At 35.5% G+C, this 18,615-nt stretch overlaps 1 protein-coding gene across 1 annotated transcript in view; it reads left to right on the plus strand.

Annotated features, from left to right (window-relative positions):
* Positions 1–18,615, plus strand: part of SMC2 (structural maintenance of chromosomes 2) — a 62,963-nt gene that overhangs the window by 23,691 nt on the left and 20,657 nt on the right. The window contains exons 15-17 of the mRNA XM_032418476.1: positions 1,441–1,645; positions 11,980–12,115; positions 14,534–14,658. Coding sequence (XP_032274367.1) covers positions 1,441–1,645; positions 11,980–12,115; positions 14,534–14,658 — 466 coding nt within the window. The remainder of the gene's footprint in view (positions 1–1,440; positions 1,646–11,979; positions 12,116–14,533; positions 14,659–18,615) is intronic.

Raw genomic sequence — 18,615 nt, forward strand, 5'->3', positions numbered from 1 at the left:
AAGTTGTAATGTTAAAATGTCTTTAAACCTTCAGTCTGGTCACATGACAATCACATGATATTAAATTTCCAATCTCTGAGTTACGAGAATTACAGAGTTTATAAATACCAGAATTCTTCAGTTTTTTTTCATGCCAGACACAGTTAAACTGCCCACAGTGACATCTGTTATCTATCAGTCTTATAGAGATGCTTCTCTATTAGAGTTTCTCTCGGTTGCCTTCCAGCCTCTGGACATACAAAGCAGGGGACCAGGATACCCATTCAGCTGCTGAGGTGGATCTAAAGTGGTATTGCTATTAGTAAAAAAATAAAAACAAACCCCAGAGGAGTACAAGGCAATACATTTAAAAGGCAATTATAGTTGTGTAATATTGGGTAATAACATGAAGCCAATCCTAATGTTCAGCAGTGTTACCAGTTTGTTATTGAGCAGGCATTCCAAGTGCATCAGTTGAAAAGACAGTTCTGTGAAACTTAGAAATGCATTTATAATTAAGATACTAAATGGATACTCAGTGTTCTTGCTGCTATTGAGAAGCCTTCAGTGAAAATTATTTTAAAATACAGTTGTATTGACATGTATACTCTCAGGAGAAGGAAAATGAGTGCAGAGTAATTGAAAGGTAGTGTTTCTGGTTAGTACTTTGTTTACTTTGAAAAATCACCATTAGGTCTGGAAGATTTTGGAAGTTACTCCAGCTTTTGGACAAGTCCCAGTGTAAGAAGTGGGGTTTCAGGTAGCAGCAAAAATACTTCTAGCCAGGTCCCTTAGCCAAACCTTTTTAATGATACTGCTATGTCAGAGGGCAATGCTGAACATTTGTTATACAGAGCTGCCTTCATTTTGATTTCTCTTGCTGCTACTAAGCTCCTTAAAGGATGCTTAGTTGTTTTAAAAAGATGGGCAGAAGTACACATCAACAAAGGTTGAGAAGAGGCAGTTGAATCAAAATACAACACTGAGGGATTTAAAATTTTTTTTACCCTCTCAATGGCTAGTTGTGTTTTTCTGTAACTGATAGGTGGCTGCTTAGCATGTTTAATTTGAATGAAAAAGTAGTCACTATAGAATAAGCAAATTAATAATTGAAATAAAACATTTTATATAATTGTGTTGATCCAGCAATTGCCGTATTTTAACTAAGAGTGTGTCCAAATAGTCCATTTTGGATTTAGAAACTTGGTACTGGCTCCTGCTTAATAGACACTCTCATAGTACCTGGTACTTTAAATATTTTACTTAGCCATAGAAGTTTCAATGTTTAAACTTGAAATTTTTTCTAAAACTCTTGTTTTCCATAGTATTTTAGAAAGTTCAAAAGGAATTGTAGTGCTAGGTAAGTGGTACTTAAATTTCTAGTATAGCAGTTCTGTTTTGTAAAATATTTGAAAAGAAATGGGTAGTATGTACTGTGACATATTTGTTGTTTTCCCACAGGTTGGTCCTAAAAATGTTCACGTGGCTCTTTCCCTGGTTGAATACAAACCAGAACTTCAGAAAGCAATGGAATTTGTCTTTGGAACAACGTTTGTTTGTAATAATATGGATAATGCAAAAAAAGTGGCCTTTGATAAAAGGATAATGACTAGAACTGTAACTCTAGGGGGTGATGTATTTGATCCTCATGGGACATTGAGTGGAGGTAGGTTGCTTTTTTGTTTGCAAGGAATAAAAATAGCTAATATTTAATTCATTCTATGCCAGGTGCTATATATATTTGCTTTTTTTTCCCCCCCTCATTTATTCCTTACAACTAGTCTATAAAGTTTTATTTTCCCACTTTTTTAGGGAATGAAATTGAAATTAGAAAAGTTTAGTAATGCATTCAATAGCAAATAGTGTTAGAGCTAGTATTTTAACTCAAAGAGTTGGATTTCAGAGCTAATGTTGAACCTCTAGTAAATATTCTTTCCTCTGTATGTTTACTGAGAACTTAGGATATGCCAGGAACCATACCATTAGTTCATTTAATGTTTCAGTAGCTCTAAGAGATAGGTAAGATTGTAAAAAGGAGAAGCAGAAACAGTTATTAAGCATATCCGTTATTAAGCATATCAGAGTTACTAAGCATATCAGTGACTTAAAAATCTAATATTGAAGTGCAAAGATTTATGGATTTGACTATTTACTTTTAGGGTTGGTTGTGGTTTTTTTGGGCTTAAACCTAAATGACTAAAAAAAAAAAAAAAAGTAAAAATAAATAACTAAAAAGATACACAAGATATGAGACAAACAGCAACAAAAAGAAAGCCTAGAAGACAAGATTAATACTCGGTACTAAATGTATTGAGTCAAAAGGAACTGGAACTTTAAACTCAAAATGGATGAAAGACCTAAATGTGAGACAGGAATCCATCAAAATCCTAGAGGAAAACACAGGCAGCAACCTCTTTGACCTCGGCCACAGCAACTTCTTTCAAGATACATCTCCAAAGGCAAGGGAAACAAAAGCAAAAATGAACTATTGGGACTTCATCAAGATAAAAAGCTTTTGCACAGTAAAGGAAACGGTCGACACAATTAAAAGGCAGCCTACGGAATGGGAGAAGATATTTGCAAATGTCTTATCAGATAAAGGGCTAGAATCCAAAATCTATAAAGAACTTATTAAATTCAACACCGAAAAAACAATCCAGTCAAGAAGTGGACAGAAGAAATGAACAGATATTTCTCCAAAGAAGACATACAAATGGCCAACAGACACATGAAAGAAAAAATGCTCAATGTCACTTGGCATCAGGGAAATACAAATCAAAAACTACAATGAGATACCACCTCACACCAGTCAGAATGGCTAAATTTAACAACTCGGGAAATAACAGGTGTTGCCGAGGATGTGGAAAAAGGGGAACCGTCTTATACTGTTGGTAGGAATGAGAACTGGTGCAGCCACTCTGGAAAACAGTATGGATGTTCCTCAAAAAGTTAAAAATAGAGCTCCCTACCACCCAGCAATTGCACTACTGGGTATTTACCCCAAAAATACAAACATAGTGATCCGAAGGGGCACATGCACCCCAATGTTTATAGCCACAATGGCCACAATAGCCAAACTATGGAAAGAGCCCAGATGTCCATCTACAGGTGAATGGATAAAGAAGATATGGTATAAAATACACATATATACTTACACAATGGACTAACTCAGCCATCAAAAAGAATGAAATCTTGCCATTTGCAATGACATGGATAGAACTAGAGGGTATTATGCTAAGTGAAATAAGTCCGAGAAAGACAAAAATCATACAATTGCACTCATGTGGAATTTAAGAAACAAAGCAATGAACATAAGGGAAGGGAAGGAAAAATGAGGAAAACAGGAAGGCAAACCATAAGAGACTCTTAACTCTAGGAAACAAACTGAGGGTTGCTGGAGGGAAGGTGGGGGCGATGGCGTAACTGGGTGATGAGGGCATTAAGGAGGGCACTTGATGGAATGAGCATTAGGTATTATATGCAACTTGTGAATCACTAAATTCTACCTCTGAAACTAATAATACATTATGTGTTAGTTAAATTGAATTTAAATAAGACTCAAACAAAAAAGTAAAAAGAATCATTAGGCAATATTGATTGTATCAGTTTTTTCTTTGTAACATACAGTGATGTATTAATTTCAGGTGTACAATTTAGTGATTCGACAATTACATGCAATACCTAGTGCTCATCCCAACAAGTACGCTCCTTAATCCCTGTAACCCATTTCACCCATCACCTTACCAGCCCTCCATCTGGTAACCATCAGTTTGTTCTCTATAGTTTAGAGTCTGTTTCTTGGCTTATCTCTCTTTTTTTTCTTTGTTTCTTAAATTCCACATATGAATGAAGTCCTACGGTGTTTCTCTGACTGACTTATTTCACTTAGCCTTATACTTCCTAGTTCTATCCATGTCTTTGCAAATGGCAAGATTTCCTTCTTTCTTATAGCTGAATAATATTCCATGGTGTGTGTGTGTGTGTACGTACATACATACACACACATACACCACCTCTTCTTTAGCCATTCATCATTCGATGGACAGGTGGGCTGGTTCCATAATTTGGATATTGTAAATAATGCTGCAGTAGACATAAGGTGCATGTATCCCTTTGAATTAGTGTTTTTGTATTTTTTGTGTAAATACCCAGTGGTGTGATTGATAGACCATAGGGTAGTTCCATTTTTAACCTTTTGAGGAACCTCCATACTGTTTTTCACAGTAGTTGCACTAGTTTGCGTTCCCACCAGCAGTGCAAAAGAGTTCCTGTTTTTTAACATCCTCTGCCACACTTGTCTCTTGTGTTTTTCATTTTAGCCATTCTGACAGATGTGAGGTGATACCTCATAGTTCTGATTTGCATTTCCTTGCGGAGTGATGAGCATCTTTTCATGTGTCTAATGGCCATCTATATTTCTTATTTGAAGAAATGCCTCTTCGTGTCTTCTCATTTTTTAATTGGATTTTTTGGGTTTTGGGTGTTGAGTTTTATCAGTTTTTTGTATATTTTGGATACTTATTAGATATGTCAGGTGCAAATATCGTCTCCCATTCTGTAGGCTGTCTTTTAGTATTGTTGATCGTTTCCTTTGCTGTGCGGAAGCTTTTTATTTTCATGTAGTCCCAAATGTTTATTTTTGCTTCTATTTCCCTTGCCTTGAGAGATGTGTCTAGAAAAATGTTGCTATGACCTATATCAGTGACATTACTGTCGGTACTGTCTTCCAGGAATTTTATGCTTTTAGGTCTTACAGTTCCGTCTATTCCATCTTGAGTTTATTTGTGTGTGTGGTATAGGAAAGTGGTCTAGTTTTATTGCATGTAGCTGACCAGTTTCCCAACACCATTTGTTGAAGAGATGTCTTTTTCCCATTGGATATCTTTCCTCCTTTGTCAAAGATTAATTGACCATATAATTGTGAATTTATTTCTAGGTTTTCTGTTCTGTTCCATTGATTTGTGTGTATGTTTTTGTGCCAGTACCATATTATTTTGAATACAGATTTTTAATGTAACTTGAAGTCTGGAACTGTGATACCTCCAGATTTGCTTTTCTTTTTCAAGATTGCTTTGACTATTTGGGGTCTTTTGGGGTTCCATAGAAATTTGAGGATTCTTCTAGTCTGTGAAAAACCCTGGTTGGTATTTTGAGAGGGATTGCATTAAATGTGTAGATTCCTTTGCGTAGTTTGGACATTTCAATAATATTTGTTCCATTCCATGAGCATGGAGTATCTTTTCTTTCTGTCACCTCTATTTCTTTCATCAGTTTTTTGTAGAGTTTGGAAATATAGGTGTTTCACCCCCTTGATTAAGTTTCTCTTTCGGGTGCTTCATTATTAGTATATAGAAGTACAACATTTATGCACATTGATTTTTGTATCCTGAATCTTTACTGAATTCACTGATCAGTTCTAGGAGTTTTTTGGTGGAGTCTTTAGGGTTTTCTATATATTGTATCATGTCATTTGGAAATTTTGCAAGTTTTACTTCTTCCTTACCAATTTGGATGCCTTTTATTTCTTTTTTGTTGGCTGATTGCTCTGGCTAGGACTTCAGTACCATGTTGAATAGAAATGGTGAGAGTGGGCATCCTTGTCATGTTCCATACCTTCGAGTAAAAGCTCTGTTTTTCCCCATTGAGTAGGATGTGAGCTGTAGGTTTTTTGTAGATAGATGGCCATTATTATGTTGAGGTATGTTCCCTCTAAACCTACTTTTTTGAGGGCTTTTATTATGAATGGATGTTCTACTCTCTGGGATGCTTTTTCTGCATCTGTTGAAATGATCATATGGTTTTTGTCCTTTCTCTTGATGATGTGATGTATCACATTGATTAATTTGCGAATGTTGACCCACCCTTGCATCCTAGGAGTAAATCCCACTTGATTATGGTGAATGATTTTTTTTAAATGTAGTTTTGGATTTGGTTTGCTAACATTTTGAGGATTTTTGCATATATATTCATCAGAGATACTAGCCTATAGTTCTCTTTTTTTGTGGTGTCTTTGGTTTTGGTATTAGGGTAATGCTGGCCTCATAAAAGGAATTTGGAAGGAATTTTCCTTTTTCTATTTTTTTTGGAATAGTTTGAGAAGAATAGGTATGTTAACTGTTCTTTAAATGTTTGGTAGAATTTGCGTGTGAAGCCATCTCGTCCTGGACTTCGGCTTTTTGGCAGTTTTTATATTACCGATTCAGTCTCCTTGCTGGTAATCACTCTATTCAAATTCTCTATTTCTTTCTGTTTCAGTTTTAGTAGTTTATGTTTCTAGTTTATCCATTTCTTCTAGGTTCTCCAATTCGTTGGCATATAGTTCTTCATAATATTTTCTTAGAGTTGTTTGTATTATCTGTGTGGTTGGTTGTTATTCTCTTTCATTTGTAATTTTATTTGAGTCTTTTCTCTTGTTCTTTCATGAGCCTAACTGAAGATTTATCAGTTTTATCCATCTTTTTAAAGAATCAGCTCCTGGTTTCATTTATTCTGTTCTTTTAATTTCTATATCATTTATTCCTGCTCTAATCCTTATGATTCCCTTCCTTCTGCTGGTTTTGATTTTTGTTCTTTTTTTAGCTCCTTTGGGTATAAGGTTAGGTTATTTACTTGAAATTTTTCTTGCTTCTTGAGGTAGGACTGTATTGCTGTAACCTTCCCTGTTGGAACTGCTTTTGCTGCATCTCAAAGTTTTTGGACTGTTGTGTTTTCATTTTTATTTGTTTCTGTGTATCTTTGGATTTCTTCTTTGATTTTTTTTTTTGGTTGACCCATTCATTATTTAGTAGCATGTTTTTGTCCTCCATGTATTTGTGCTCTTTGTGGATTTTTTTCTTGTGGTTGATTTCTAGTTTCATAGTGTTGTGGTCTGAAAAGATGCATGGTACAACTTCAGTTCTTTTTGAATTTGTTGAGACTTCTTTTGTGGCCCAATATGTGATTTATTCTGGAGAATTTTCCATGTGTACCTGAATAGAATGGGTATTCTGCTATTTAGGATGGAATGTTCTGAATATATTTGTTAAACCCATTTGGTCCAGTGTGTCCTTCAAAGCCACTGTTTCCTTGTGGATTTTCTGATTGATCTATCCATTGATCTAAGTGGGGTGTTAAAGTCCCCCTACTATTATTGTGTGGCTATTGATGAGTTCGTTTATGTTATTAACTGTTTTATGTATTTGGGTACTCCCATGTTGAGTGTGTAAATATCTACAATTGTTATGTCTTTTTGTTGGATAGTCCCCTTTATTATTTTATGGTGTCTTTGTCTCTTGTTACAGTCTTTGTTTTAAAATCTATTTTGTCTGATATGTCTGTTCCAGCTTTCTTTTGACATCCATTTGTATGATAAATGTTTCTCCATTCCTTCACTTTCAACTTCAGGTGTCTTTAGGTCTGAAATGTGTCTCTTATAGGCAGCATATAGATGGGTCTTTTTTTTTTTTAATGCATTCTGTCACCCTATTTTGATTGGAGCATTTAGTCCATTTACATTCAAAATAATTATTGATAGGTGTGTACTTATTGTCATTTTGTTACTTGTTTCTGAAGTTTTTCTCATCCTTTTTCTTTCATGGTGTGCTGGTTTTCTTTAGTGCTATATTTGCATTCCTTTTTCTTCTTTGCATTTCTTTTAGTCGTTTTTAATTTCTGGCTATCTTTTGATTTGTATATAATATCTTTTGAATATAGCAGTCTATATTAGGAAGCAATTTGCTTAAGTTTGAACCCATTTTTACCGTTCTCCTCCCCCCATTTAGGTATTTGGATATTTTACATCGTTGTGTTTTGTGAGTTCATTGACTGATTTCTTACAGAAATACTCATTTTTATTACTTTTGTGTTTCCTGCTTTCTTACTGTCACTTTGGTCTTTCCTTCCTAGTCAGTTCTCTTGCAGGTCTGGTTTAGTGGTCATGTACTGCTTTAATTTTTGTTTCTTTGGAAACTTTCTTTCTCCTTTTATTCTGAATGATAGCCTTGCTGGATAGAGTATTCTTGGCTGCATCTTTTTCTCATTCACTTTCAGTATATCATGCCACTCCCTTCTGGCCTTCAAAGATTTTGCTGAAAAATCTGCTGATAGCCTTATGTAGTTTCCCTGGTTGGTTACTGTCTTCTTTTGTTTTGCTCCTTTTTAAAATTTATCACTACATTTAGACATCTTAATTATAATATGTCTTCATGTGGATCTGCTTTTGTGGATTTTTGGGGGGGTTCTTCATGTGTCCCGGGTCTGGTTATCTGTTTCCTTCCCCAGATTAGGGAAGTTTTCAGGTATTATTTCTGCCCACCAGCAAACAGCATGGTAAGTTTTCAGGTAAACTTTCTACCCCCTTTTCTCTCTTATTCTTCTGGGATCCCTACAATATGAATACTATTACATTTAATGGAAGTCACTGAGTTCCCTAAGTCTATTCTATTTGCATAATTCTTTTTTCTCTCTCCTGTTATTTTCCATCCCTCTGTCTTCCACGTCATTAATTTGTTTTTTTGCTTCTCCCAGCCTACTGTTTGTTGCATCATGGGTGTTTGTAATCTCATTTATTGCACTCTTCATCTCTTGATTGGTTCTTTTTTTATTTCTGCCTTGAGGGTCTCACTGATGTCTTCCACTTTTCTTTAAAGTGCAGTACCTTTATGATCATTACTTTAAATTCTCTTTCAGGGCACCTGGGTGGCTCAGTTGATTAAGCGTCTGCCTTCAGCTCAGGTCATGATCCCAGGGTCCTGGGATCAAGTCCCACATCGGGCTCCCTGCTCAGTGGGGAGTCTGCTTCTCCCTCTGCCCCTCCCCTCTGCTTGTGTACTCACGTGCTTGCTCTTTCTCTCGCAAAAATAAAATCTTTAAAATTAAATAAATAAATTCTCTTTCACTCATGTTACTTGTATTTGTTTTGCTTGGATCTGTGGCTGTGGCCTTTTCCTGTTCTTTGGGACAAATTCCTCTGTCTTCTCATTTTGTCTAAGTTTCTGCCTGTTTCTCTGTGTTAGGAAAGTCATCTCCTTTTCTTGATGGTAATGGCTTGATGGAGAAGAGGTCTCTGTAGTGCCTAGCAGTATAGTGTCCCCTATTCTCCAGGACCTGGTGTTTCCACGAGCGTCTGCAGTGTGTCCTGGCCTCTTTATCCTTCAGGCCAATTGTCTGCAGAGGCTCTCTTTGCCTATTGTGGGCAACACTGTTTAGTCCCTGGCCTGAATGTGGAGCATTTTTAACTAGGTGTGCTCTGGTCTGTTCGTGAAATGAGACCTGTTGCCAGTGGAACCGAAGCCCTGTAAAATTCCCAGGTCGGGAGACATGGTGTTGCCAGGGGTTTGCACTGGTCTTCTGGGGGTGGGAGCCTGCTATTCTGGGATTGAGGCAAGAGTGATTGGGAAGGGGGAAACCCCCTGAGCATGGGAGATGGAGTTTGGTGTAAGGATGTTAGGTAGCAAGTGTCTGCTGGGTTGGTTCTCACATGTGGCCCTATGTTTATACTGAGAGGTGGGAGAGGGAAATGATGCCTACTCGTTCCTTTGTTCTAGGAGGGGTCTCTCTGTGAACGCTGCCTCTCTGGGACATGCTTCCGGATGAGCTCACAACCTCCCCACTGCGTGCCCCAGGTGCTCTGCAGAAAGCTGTTACCATGCTGTTTGCTGGTGGGCTGTTTGCCCTACTCTGTCCAAAGAACAGTACCTTTGGGGCTCTCCCAGACCCAAGCACACTGACCTTTAAAATTGTAGGTTCTAAGCTCTGCCGGTTGCCAAAACTCATGAAATTTGGCCCCTCTCACTTTCGAAGCTAGTTGTTATGGGGATCTGTCTTCCCTGTGTGGCCTCCCCTGTGTGTTAGTCCAGCATAACTCCCACCCCATCACGGCAGCCGTTTCTCTCCCAAACCACGTCTCCACACTTCCTACCTTCTTTGATGTGGTCTCTTTTCTGCCTTTACTTGTGGAGTTTGTTCTGCCAGTCTTCAGGTCGATTTCTGGGGCATTTTGGATGATTTCATAGTTATCTAATTCTATTCATGGTATGAGGTGACCCTAGGGTCCTTCTATTCTGCTTCCGTCTTCCCCGCAAATCTGAGGTAGGTTTTATATTATTTTGTCCTCAAAATTCTGTGTGGTAAATAGGATGGGACTTTTTTGTTTTGTTTTTTAAAATAGGAAATTGTGGGTTTGGAATGACTTAATCCAGAGTTTTATTTCTAACTTAAGGATTGGGTTTTCTTTTGATTACCTACCGTGTCACAGCTATTTAATTAAATACTGAGAAATTTTAAAGTGTTTTAGCCCTCAAGGAGCTCATAGTGTAGTAATCAGTCCTGTTGCTTTTTTAAATTTTTCTCAAGTAAGTCTGTTCCTGTTTTTTGGGGTTGTTTTGTTTTGTTTTGTTTTTTTCTCTTGCATTTTGCCCTATTAGGATATTCTAGTCACTGGAAAATTTTTTTTTTAATTCAGTACATTTTTACCCTTGTTCAGGAAACGCTAAGTTCTAATTTGAGTATATGCCACTGCATCTGTGAAAAGTAAAACAAAAGAATTAAATCTGCCCTTGAGAATGAGATAATGATCATATTCTTCTTATTCTAATATTTGCCACATTGAGTTTCCAGATCTATGTTGAGTGATCAAGTAGCTAACAAACACTGAATAGTACTTCCTGTGTACCAGGCAACATTCTAAGATTGTGCCATTCAGTACAGCAGCCAAATGTGGCTCTTTACATTTAATTAAGATAATTAAAGTTAAATAAAATAATTTACTTGATTGTCCTAGTCACATTTCAAGGACTCTGTGACCACAAATAGTTAATGGGTAACTGCGCAATGCAGATACACAACATTTTTATTATTTTATGAAGATCTATTCTCAGGGCTTTAAATAATGAACTCTTTTCATCCTTATAGCAACAATGTGGCAGGTGTATTACTATCATCTGCAGTATACAGTTGTAGAAACTAACTTACAGGGTGGTTAAATAACTTGCGGGTAAATGGCAAAGCCCAGGATTTGAATTCAGGTTATCTGTTTTCCCAGTTTGTGCTTTTAACAAAACCAAGAGACTGTATAATGCCTGTTGAGGTATCAGGTGACTTAATTTCTTTCTAGGCCAAGAAAACAATAGCCAGCGAAATGAATTCCAGTATATACAATAAGAGGATTAATATCTGTAATTGGAGGATAAAGAGAGATCAAATATTTTTAAATGTGTAAAATAGAAGAAACTTTTTAGATTTCATTGATTTGGATGTTCTTGAAGTTCCTACTTCAGGGATGGCAAATATCTGTCCCTGTATCATATTACCAAAGTGCTCATAATAGCATTGCTAATTGACCTTTGCATTCTCCCATCAAACCTAGAGTTTTCTTGCCAACATAACTCAGCCTGTTGTTGTCAGACAATTATAGTTGCTTGTAAAGTGAAACCCAATTTCCTCTGCTTCCTCTGCTATATCAAAGTTTAGGCCAGATTATGATGCGGTAAAAAATAGCCCCCAAATCTCAGTGGCTTAAAATAGTACCATAATTATGCTACTTTACCTGTAGGTCATTTTTCTCTCTGTTCTGTGTTATTCTCATTCTGGAACCCAGGCTGAAGGAAAAATAGCCCCTACTTTGAACATGCTTTTCTTAGGGGAGAGGGAAAACAAATGGTGAATTATGTGCTCCCTTTTAAAGCTTACTTTCAAAAGAGGCACATTTTCCATTTCATTGGCCAGAGAAAACTACATGGCTAAGCTGATATTGGAGAGGAAAATGGCCCTGAGAGGGATGGGCCCAGTAGGAAGGGGCAGTGATTATTTTGAATAAACAATCCACCACATCTGCTTAGAAGTATTTTCTTATCAAGTATATATGCCCTAAGATTCTAATGATAAAATGAATTCTATATCTTTATAAGCTTACTATAAAAGATTTGCCATTGAATCTTTTCAAGTATAATTCTTAGAAAGTTTTTGTCTACTAAATATGTTGTAACTTAATGTCTAAGGCCTGTTAAAATTTGTTTCTATCAGGTGCTCGATCCCAGGCAGCTTCTATTTTAACCAAGTTTCAAGAGCTCAAAGATGTTCAAGATGAGCTGAGAATCAAGGAGAATAAGCTACAGACTCTAGATGAGGAATTAGCAGGTCTTAAAAACACAGCTGAAAAGTAAGACTTCTGTCAGATTAAATTATATATTAAAGTTTCTTTCTGGTCAAAGACTTGCATGGTAGAAAATGAAAGAATTTTATCTAAAGAAATATAACTTTTGCCTTTTTTCATAATATCCTTGGTTTTATTTGAATAAATTGTGAGTTGATAACTTACATATCAGTTATTTTTTCTGATAAAAATAATGTCTTTGTTATAAGAAAATAGGGGAAGCTAATTAAACAAAAGGAAGAAAACATCAGCCAGATATTTTTCTTTCCCTGTTGAGATATACTGTTAACATTCTACTGGGATTGATGGGGAAATCCATAGATACTCTGGAGGTTGATACCAGAGGATACTAGAGTCCTTGATTTGAAATGATAAACAGTATAGCATCAATCACATGTCAACATTAAGTTTAGCAGCTTGTTGCTGTCTGATAGATAATAAAGATCACTGGGTTTCCCACTGAGGAAGTAAACAAGTTCATGTAGAAAGTCACTGTAAAGTGTTTCCTTAACAGTGTTTCTTCTGTGTAGGTGTGGATATGGGTATGCATGTGTGCTTTTCAACATTACTTCTGTTTGTGTATGATATAGGTAGATACATATTTTTATTTTTTTTGAAATTGGGATCATGCTATTTAATGTAACCTCTTTTTGTCAATTAATGTTATTTACTACTAAGTGTCTCCTATGTCCCAAGTACTCTTTTAGGAGCGGGAATATAGCAGTGAACCAAACAGATAAATCTCTTCCTTCTTGTTTTCATATATATAGCTGGGAAAACAAATAAAAAAAAGTTAAATTGGTAAAACATATTAGATAATGCTAAGTTCTAAGAGGAAAAATGCCACAAACTTAAAAAGTACATTATTTGAAACCTTCTGATTTTTTCCAGTCTCTCTGAAGATGACAAATGGGAACAGAGTTAAAAATAAAATCACTTTATTTGGAATTTGCAATACTGAATAAAGGTTAAAATATGTATGTAGATAAACTTTAATATATATATATTTGTAAATTTTTAGCTTTCATTTTCTGAATTATGAAAGCTTAGAATGGTGCCAAAACTTTTTTGGAATACTATACATATGGAAGAGATGGTCATAATCGTTCTAAGATAGAAATTGTATCAAAATGCCCACTTTCAAACATATACATGTGTAAAGCCTGATTTTACCTTCATTAACATAAATTACCAAAAAGTGAATGAACTTTTCTCGGAAAAAGATGGGAAGAAGATTTCTGAGATCTGTGGAAGCTTTGGCAAGGCAATGAGTTTGTAGTTGCATTTGGCTTCCGTTAAATGATCCAATACTACTGAATAAAGTTATTTTACAGAATTGTCTTGTGGACTGATAGTGGCATTGAGGTCAAGGAAAGGAAATAGATTGTTAAAAATATGAGAGTAGAGGGCCCCTGGGTGGCTCAGTCAGTTAAGCATCCGACTCTTCATTTCAGCTCAGGTCTTGATCTCAGTGTCGTGAGTTCAAGCCCTGTGTTAGGCTCCATGCATTTTGCATGGAGCCTACTTAAAAAATATGAGCGTGGAAAGGTCCTAAAGCCATTCTTTCACAGACTGTATTAGGAAAAAAGTTTCTAACTTTTTTCAAATTTCTGCATTCCACATTTTTAAACGAATTGAGAAATGGCTTGAAAATTATGGTTTTAATTGCTGTCAAGCATTCTCAGGCAAGAATACTCAAGGGAATATTTATGTTTTATAAGTTGCTTCCTTCCTTTTTCCTCAGACCTCATGAATTTCTAGTGCCAAGCTTCCTTGTGAATTTATTACAGCTTGAAATTTCACTGCAGCTGACTTAGCTAAATACCTTCCAAAGAAAGAATTTTCAGCAGCTAGAAATGGGCTAGAATTATAGGATTTGCAAGAAGAGCACACTGTAATGTTTAAGTTCAGTACTGTGCCTTTTTATTTTTTTATTTTTTTTATTTTTGCGAGAGAGAGAGAGCATGAGCAGGGGAGAGCAGCAGAGGGAGAGGGAGAAGCAGGCTCCCCACCGAGCAGGGAGCCTGATGCGGGACTTGATCCCAGGACCCTGAGATCATGACCTGAGCTGAAGGCAGACGCTTAACTGACTGAGCCACCCAGGCGCCCCAGTACTGTGCCTTTTTAAACTATCGGTCTCAGTACAAAATGTAGGGAACTTTAATATTTGAAAATGGGAATTGATAACCAGATTTTTGAAATTTTGTGTGGTGGTTACATTTTAATGTGTTTTTGTGGTGGGGAGCTATTGTGGAGTTTTTCTTCTTGGTAAGGATCAGTAGGAGAGACCATTTTTAAGGGAACCTATTTATTCCAAGGTTATTTTATATTGTGAGATTACTTTAGCTAAGAGCCTACAGTTTAAATGCATATCTCAAATATCAGAAAAGTTGTGATCATTTATTGTAAATTTCTTTTTCTAAGGTATCGCCAACTAAAACAGCAATGGGAGATGAAAACTGAGGAGGCAGATTTATTGCAAACCAAGCTTCAGCAAAGCTCATATCATAAGCAACAAGAAGAATTAGATGCTCTTAAAAAAATCATTGGTAGGTTAAACACAGAATGTTTTTATCTTATTTCTACTGATAACCTTTAGACATTTTAGATCTTCTCTTTATTATATATTTATTTGAAGTTATCACTCTAAAGATTTTTATTAGATATTATTATTATATTGCCAAGTTCTGCCCATTTGCAGCAGTATACATTTCCACCAGTGGCATATGAAAGTTCTCATTTCTCCAAATCGTTTCTTTTCTGGAAAGACTAAAATATCTCCAAATCTGATTGTCCTGAAGAGATAGCATATTAGTATTTTAACTTACAGATCCTTGATTTGCTGGTGAAGCTTAGGATCTATATATGTTCCTTGGACCTTTTGGTTTCTACTTCTATTTTCTGAATTTTCTATTTCTTTTCCCCATTTTTCTTTTGAGTTGTTTATGGTTTGTTTCTATTCTCATACTTGAGTGCTGATTTCTTGTAGACTATCTGCATTACGAATATCTTTTGGTTTATGTGCTTGTCTTTTAACTTTGTTTATAGTATTTTTATTAAACAGAAATTTTTAATGTTTGACATAATTCAATTTATAGCCACCTCTACCCCTAATTTTAAGAACTTGTCTTACACTTAATTAGAATTTAATTGTATATGGTAGTTTTAGTTTTTCTCATTCTTTAGGACAATATTCCCACTAATATATTTTCTTCCCTTTTTATAAAAGTAATTTACCCATTTTGTTCACCCCCCCCACCTCTGCCAACCATTAATCTGTTCTCTGTATGCGTTAGCTAAGATTTTTTTAAATTGGTTAAAATAAGATTCCACATGTAAGTGATATTGTATCATATTTCTCTTTCTCTTTTTTAACTTAGCATAATGCCTTCAAGGTTCATCCATGTTGTTGCAAATGGCAAGGTTTTCTTTTTTTGGCTGAATAATATTCCATTGTATATACACATACATTTTCTTTATCTGTTCATCCATGGGTGGATGCTTAGGTTGTTTCCATATCTTGGTTGTTATAAATAATGCTGCAGTGAACATAGGGGTGCATATATATTTTTTTGAGTGTTTTTTTCTTCAAATACCCAGAAGTGGAACTTTTATTTAGATCATATCTATTTTTTAATTATTTGAGGAACCTCCGTACTGTTTTTCATAGTTGCTGCACCAATTTGCATTCCTACCAACAGTGTGTGAGGGTTCCTTTTTCTCCACGTCATCTCCAGCACTTGTTATTTTTCTTTTTTTTTTTGATAATAGCCCTTGTAACAGGTGTGAGATGGTACCTCATTGTAGTTTTAAGATTTGCATTTCCCTGATGCTTAGTGATGTTGAGCATCTTTTCATGTAACTATTGACTCTGTGTCTTCTGTAGAAAAGTGTGTATTCAGATACTTTACCCATTTTTTAATCAGACTGGCTTTTTCTTTTGAGTTGTATGGGTTCTTTATGTATTTGGGGTATTAACCCCTTATCGATAAATGATGTGCAGATATTTTCTCTCATTCGTTAGGTTGCCTTTTGTTGATGGGTTTTTTTGCTCTAGCTTTTTAGTTTGATATTGTCCACTTATCTTTGCTTTGGCTGCGTTTGCTTTTAGTGTGAAATCCAAAAAAATCACTGCTGAGACCAGTGCCAAGGAGCTTTTCACTCATGTTTTCTTCTAGGAGTTTTATGGTTTCAGGTCTTACATTCAAGTCTTTAATCTATTTTAAGTGAAGTTTTATGTGTAGTATAAGGTAGTGGTCCAGTTTCATTCGTTTGCATGTGGCTGTCCAATTTTCCTAGCACCATTTATTGAAGAAACTGTTCCTTCATTGCATGTTCTTGGCTCCTTTGTCATAGATTAATTGACCATACATGCATGGGTTTATTCCTGGGCTCGTTTTGTTCCATTGATCAATGTGTCTGTTTTTAATGCCAATTCCATACTGTTTGATTACTAAAGCTTTGTATTATAGTTTAAATCAGGGAGTATGATGCCTCCACCTTTGTTGTTCTTAAGATAGCTTTGGCTACTCAGGATCTTTTATGGTTCCCTACAGATTTTAGGATTGTTTTATTTCTGAAAAAATGCCATTACAATTTTGATAGGGATTTCAACAAATCTGCAGATTGCTTTGGGTAGTCTGAACATTTTAACAGTATTCTCCCAATCCATGAGTACAGCGTATCTTTCCATTTATTTGTGCCTTCTTCAGTTTCTTTTATCAGTGCTTTAGTTTTCTGTGTACACATCTTTCTACCTCCTTGGTAAATGTATTCCTTTGTATTTTGTTATTTTTGATGCAATTATAAATAGGATTTTTTTTTTAATTTCTCTGACAGTTCATTATTAGTATATAGAAATGCAACAGATTTTTGTACATTGGTGTTGTATCTTGCAACTTTATTGAATTTATTAGTTCTGACAGTTTTTTAGTGGAGTCTTTAGATTTTCTGTATATAATATGTCATCTGCAAATAGAGATAGTTTAACTCCTTTCTAATTTGGATGCCTTTGTTTGTTTCTTTCTTTCGCCTCATTGCTCTGATTAGGACTTCCAGTACTATGTTGAGTAAAAGTGGCAAGAGTCCTCCTTGTCTTGTTTCTGATCTTAGAGGAAAAACTCAGCCTCTCAGTATTGAGTACGATGTTAGCTGTGGGCTTGTCTTGCATGGCCTTTTTTATGTTGAGATACATTTCATTTATACCCACTTCGTTGAGTTTTATCATAAATGGATGTTGAAATTGGTCTAATGTTTTTCTGCATCTATTGAAAACATGCTCTTTATCCTTCATTTGGTTAATTTGGTGTAGCATATTGATTGCAGATGTTAAACCAGCCTTGCATCCTTGGAATAAATCCCCCTTGATCATGGTGTATCATCCTTTTAATGTATCGTTTAATTCAGTTTGCTAATATTTGCTGAAGATTTTTGTGTCTGGGTTCATCAGGGTTATTAGGCTATAATTTTTTTTTCCTCTGGTGTCCTTGTCTGGTTTTGATATCAGGGTAATGCTGGCCTTATAAGTTTCGAAGTGTGCCCTCCTCTTCTGTTTTTTTGAAAGACTTCAAGATAGGTATTAAATCTTTGAATGTTTGGTAGAATTCACCAGTAAAGCCATCTGGTCCTGGGCTTTTGTTTGTTAAGAGGTTTTTGATTACTGATTCAATCTCATTACCAATTACTAATTGGTCTGTTCAGATTTTGTTTCTCATGATGCAGTCTTTGTAGGTTGTAGGTTTCTAGGAATTTATCTCTTTCTTCTAGGTTGTCCTATTTCTTGGTATATAATTGTTCATAATAGTCTCTTCAGATCCTTTGTATTTCTGTGGTATCAGTTGTAATGTCGTCCTTGTTTTTCTGATTTTATCTGAGCCCTTTCTTAGGCTAGCTTAAAGTGTGTCGATTCCTTCTTTCTTAGAACTAGCTTTTACTTTCATGGATCTTTTCTATTATTTTTTGGTCTCTTTCATTTTACCTTTGCTCTGATCTTTATTTCATTCCTTCTACTAACCTGGGCTTTGTTTTTTGTTTGTTTTTTAGTTCCTTTACATGTAAGTTAGATTGTTAGAGATTTTTCTTGTTTCTTAATGTAGGCAGTTGTTATAAACTTTACTCTTAGAACTGCTTTTGCTGCATCCCATTAAGTTTTGGTATGTTGTATTTCCATTTTCATTTGTTTTAAGGTATTTTTAAAAAATTTTCTTTGATTTCTTATAGTGATATGCACTGAAAAGTAGTATAGGACATTGTGTAGTCATGGTCTCCAGGGTTATATTTGTATCTACATTCTGAAACAGTGTATGGCAGTTGTAACAGTAATGTGCTCATTTTATCTTGGTTTTATTTTTTTCTTTGTAAATTAGAGGTATTTCTCCTATGCTTCATCCTAGAAAAGTTTTCTTAGTATTTCTCTACTTTAAGAAAAGGCATAAATGAGCAAAGAATACAACATAAGCTTATTTATGAAATTAACTTTAAGCCTTTGGCAATTAAGTAAGGGGAAA

Source organism: Phoca vitulina, unplaced genomic scaffold, assembly GCF_004348235.1.
Source record: "Phoca vitulina isolate PV1807 unplaced genomic scaffold, GSC_HSeal_1.0 scaffold21, whole genome shotgun sequence".
NCBI classification, from domain to species: domain Eukaryota; kingdom Metazoa; phylum Chordata; class Mammalia; order Carnivora; family Phocidae; genus Phoca; species Phoca vitulina.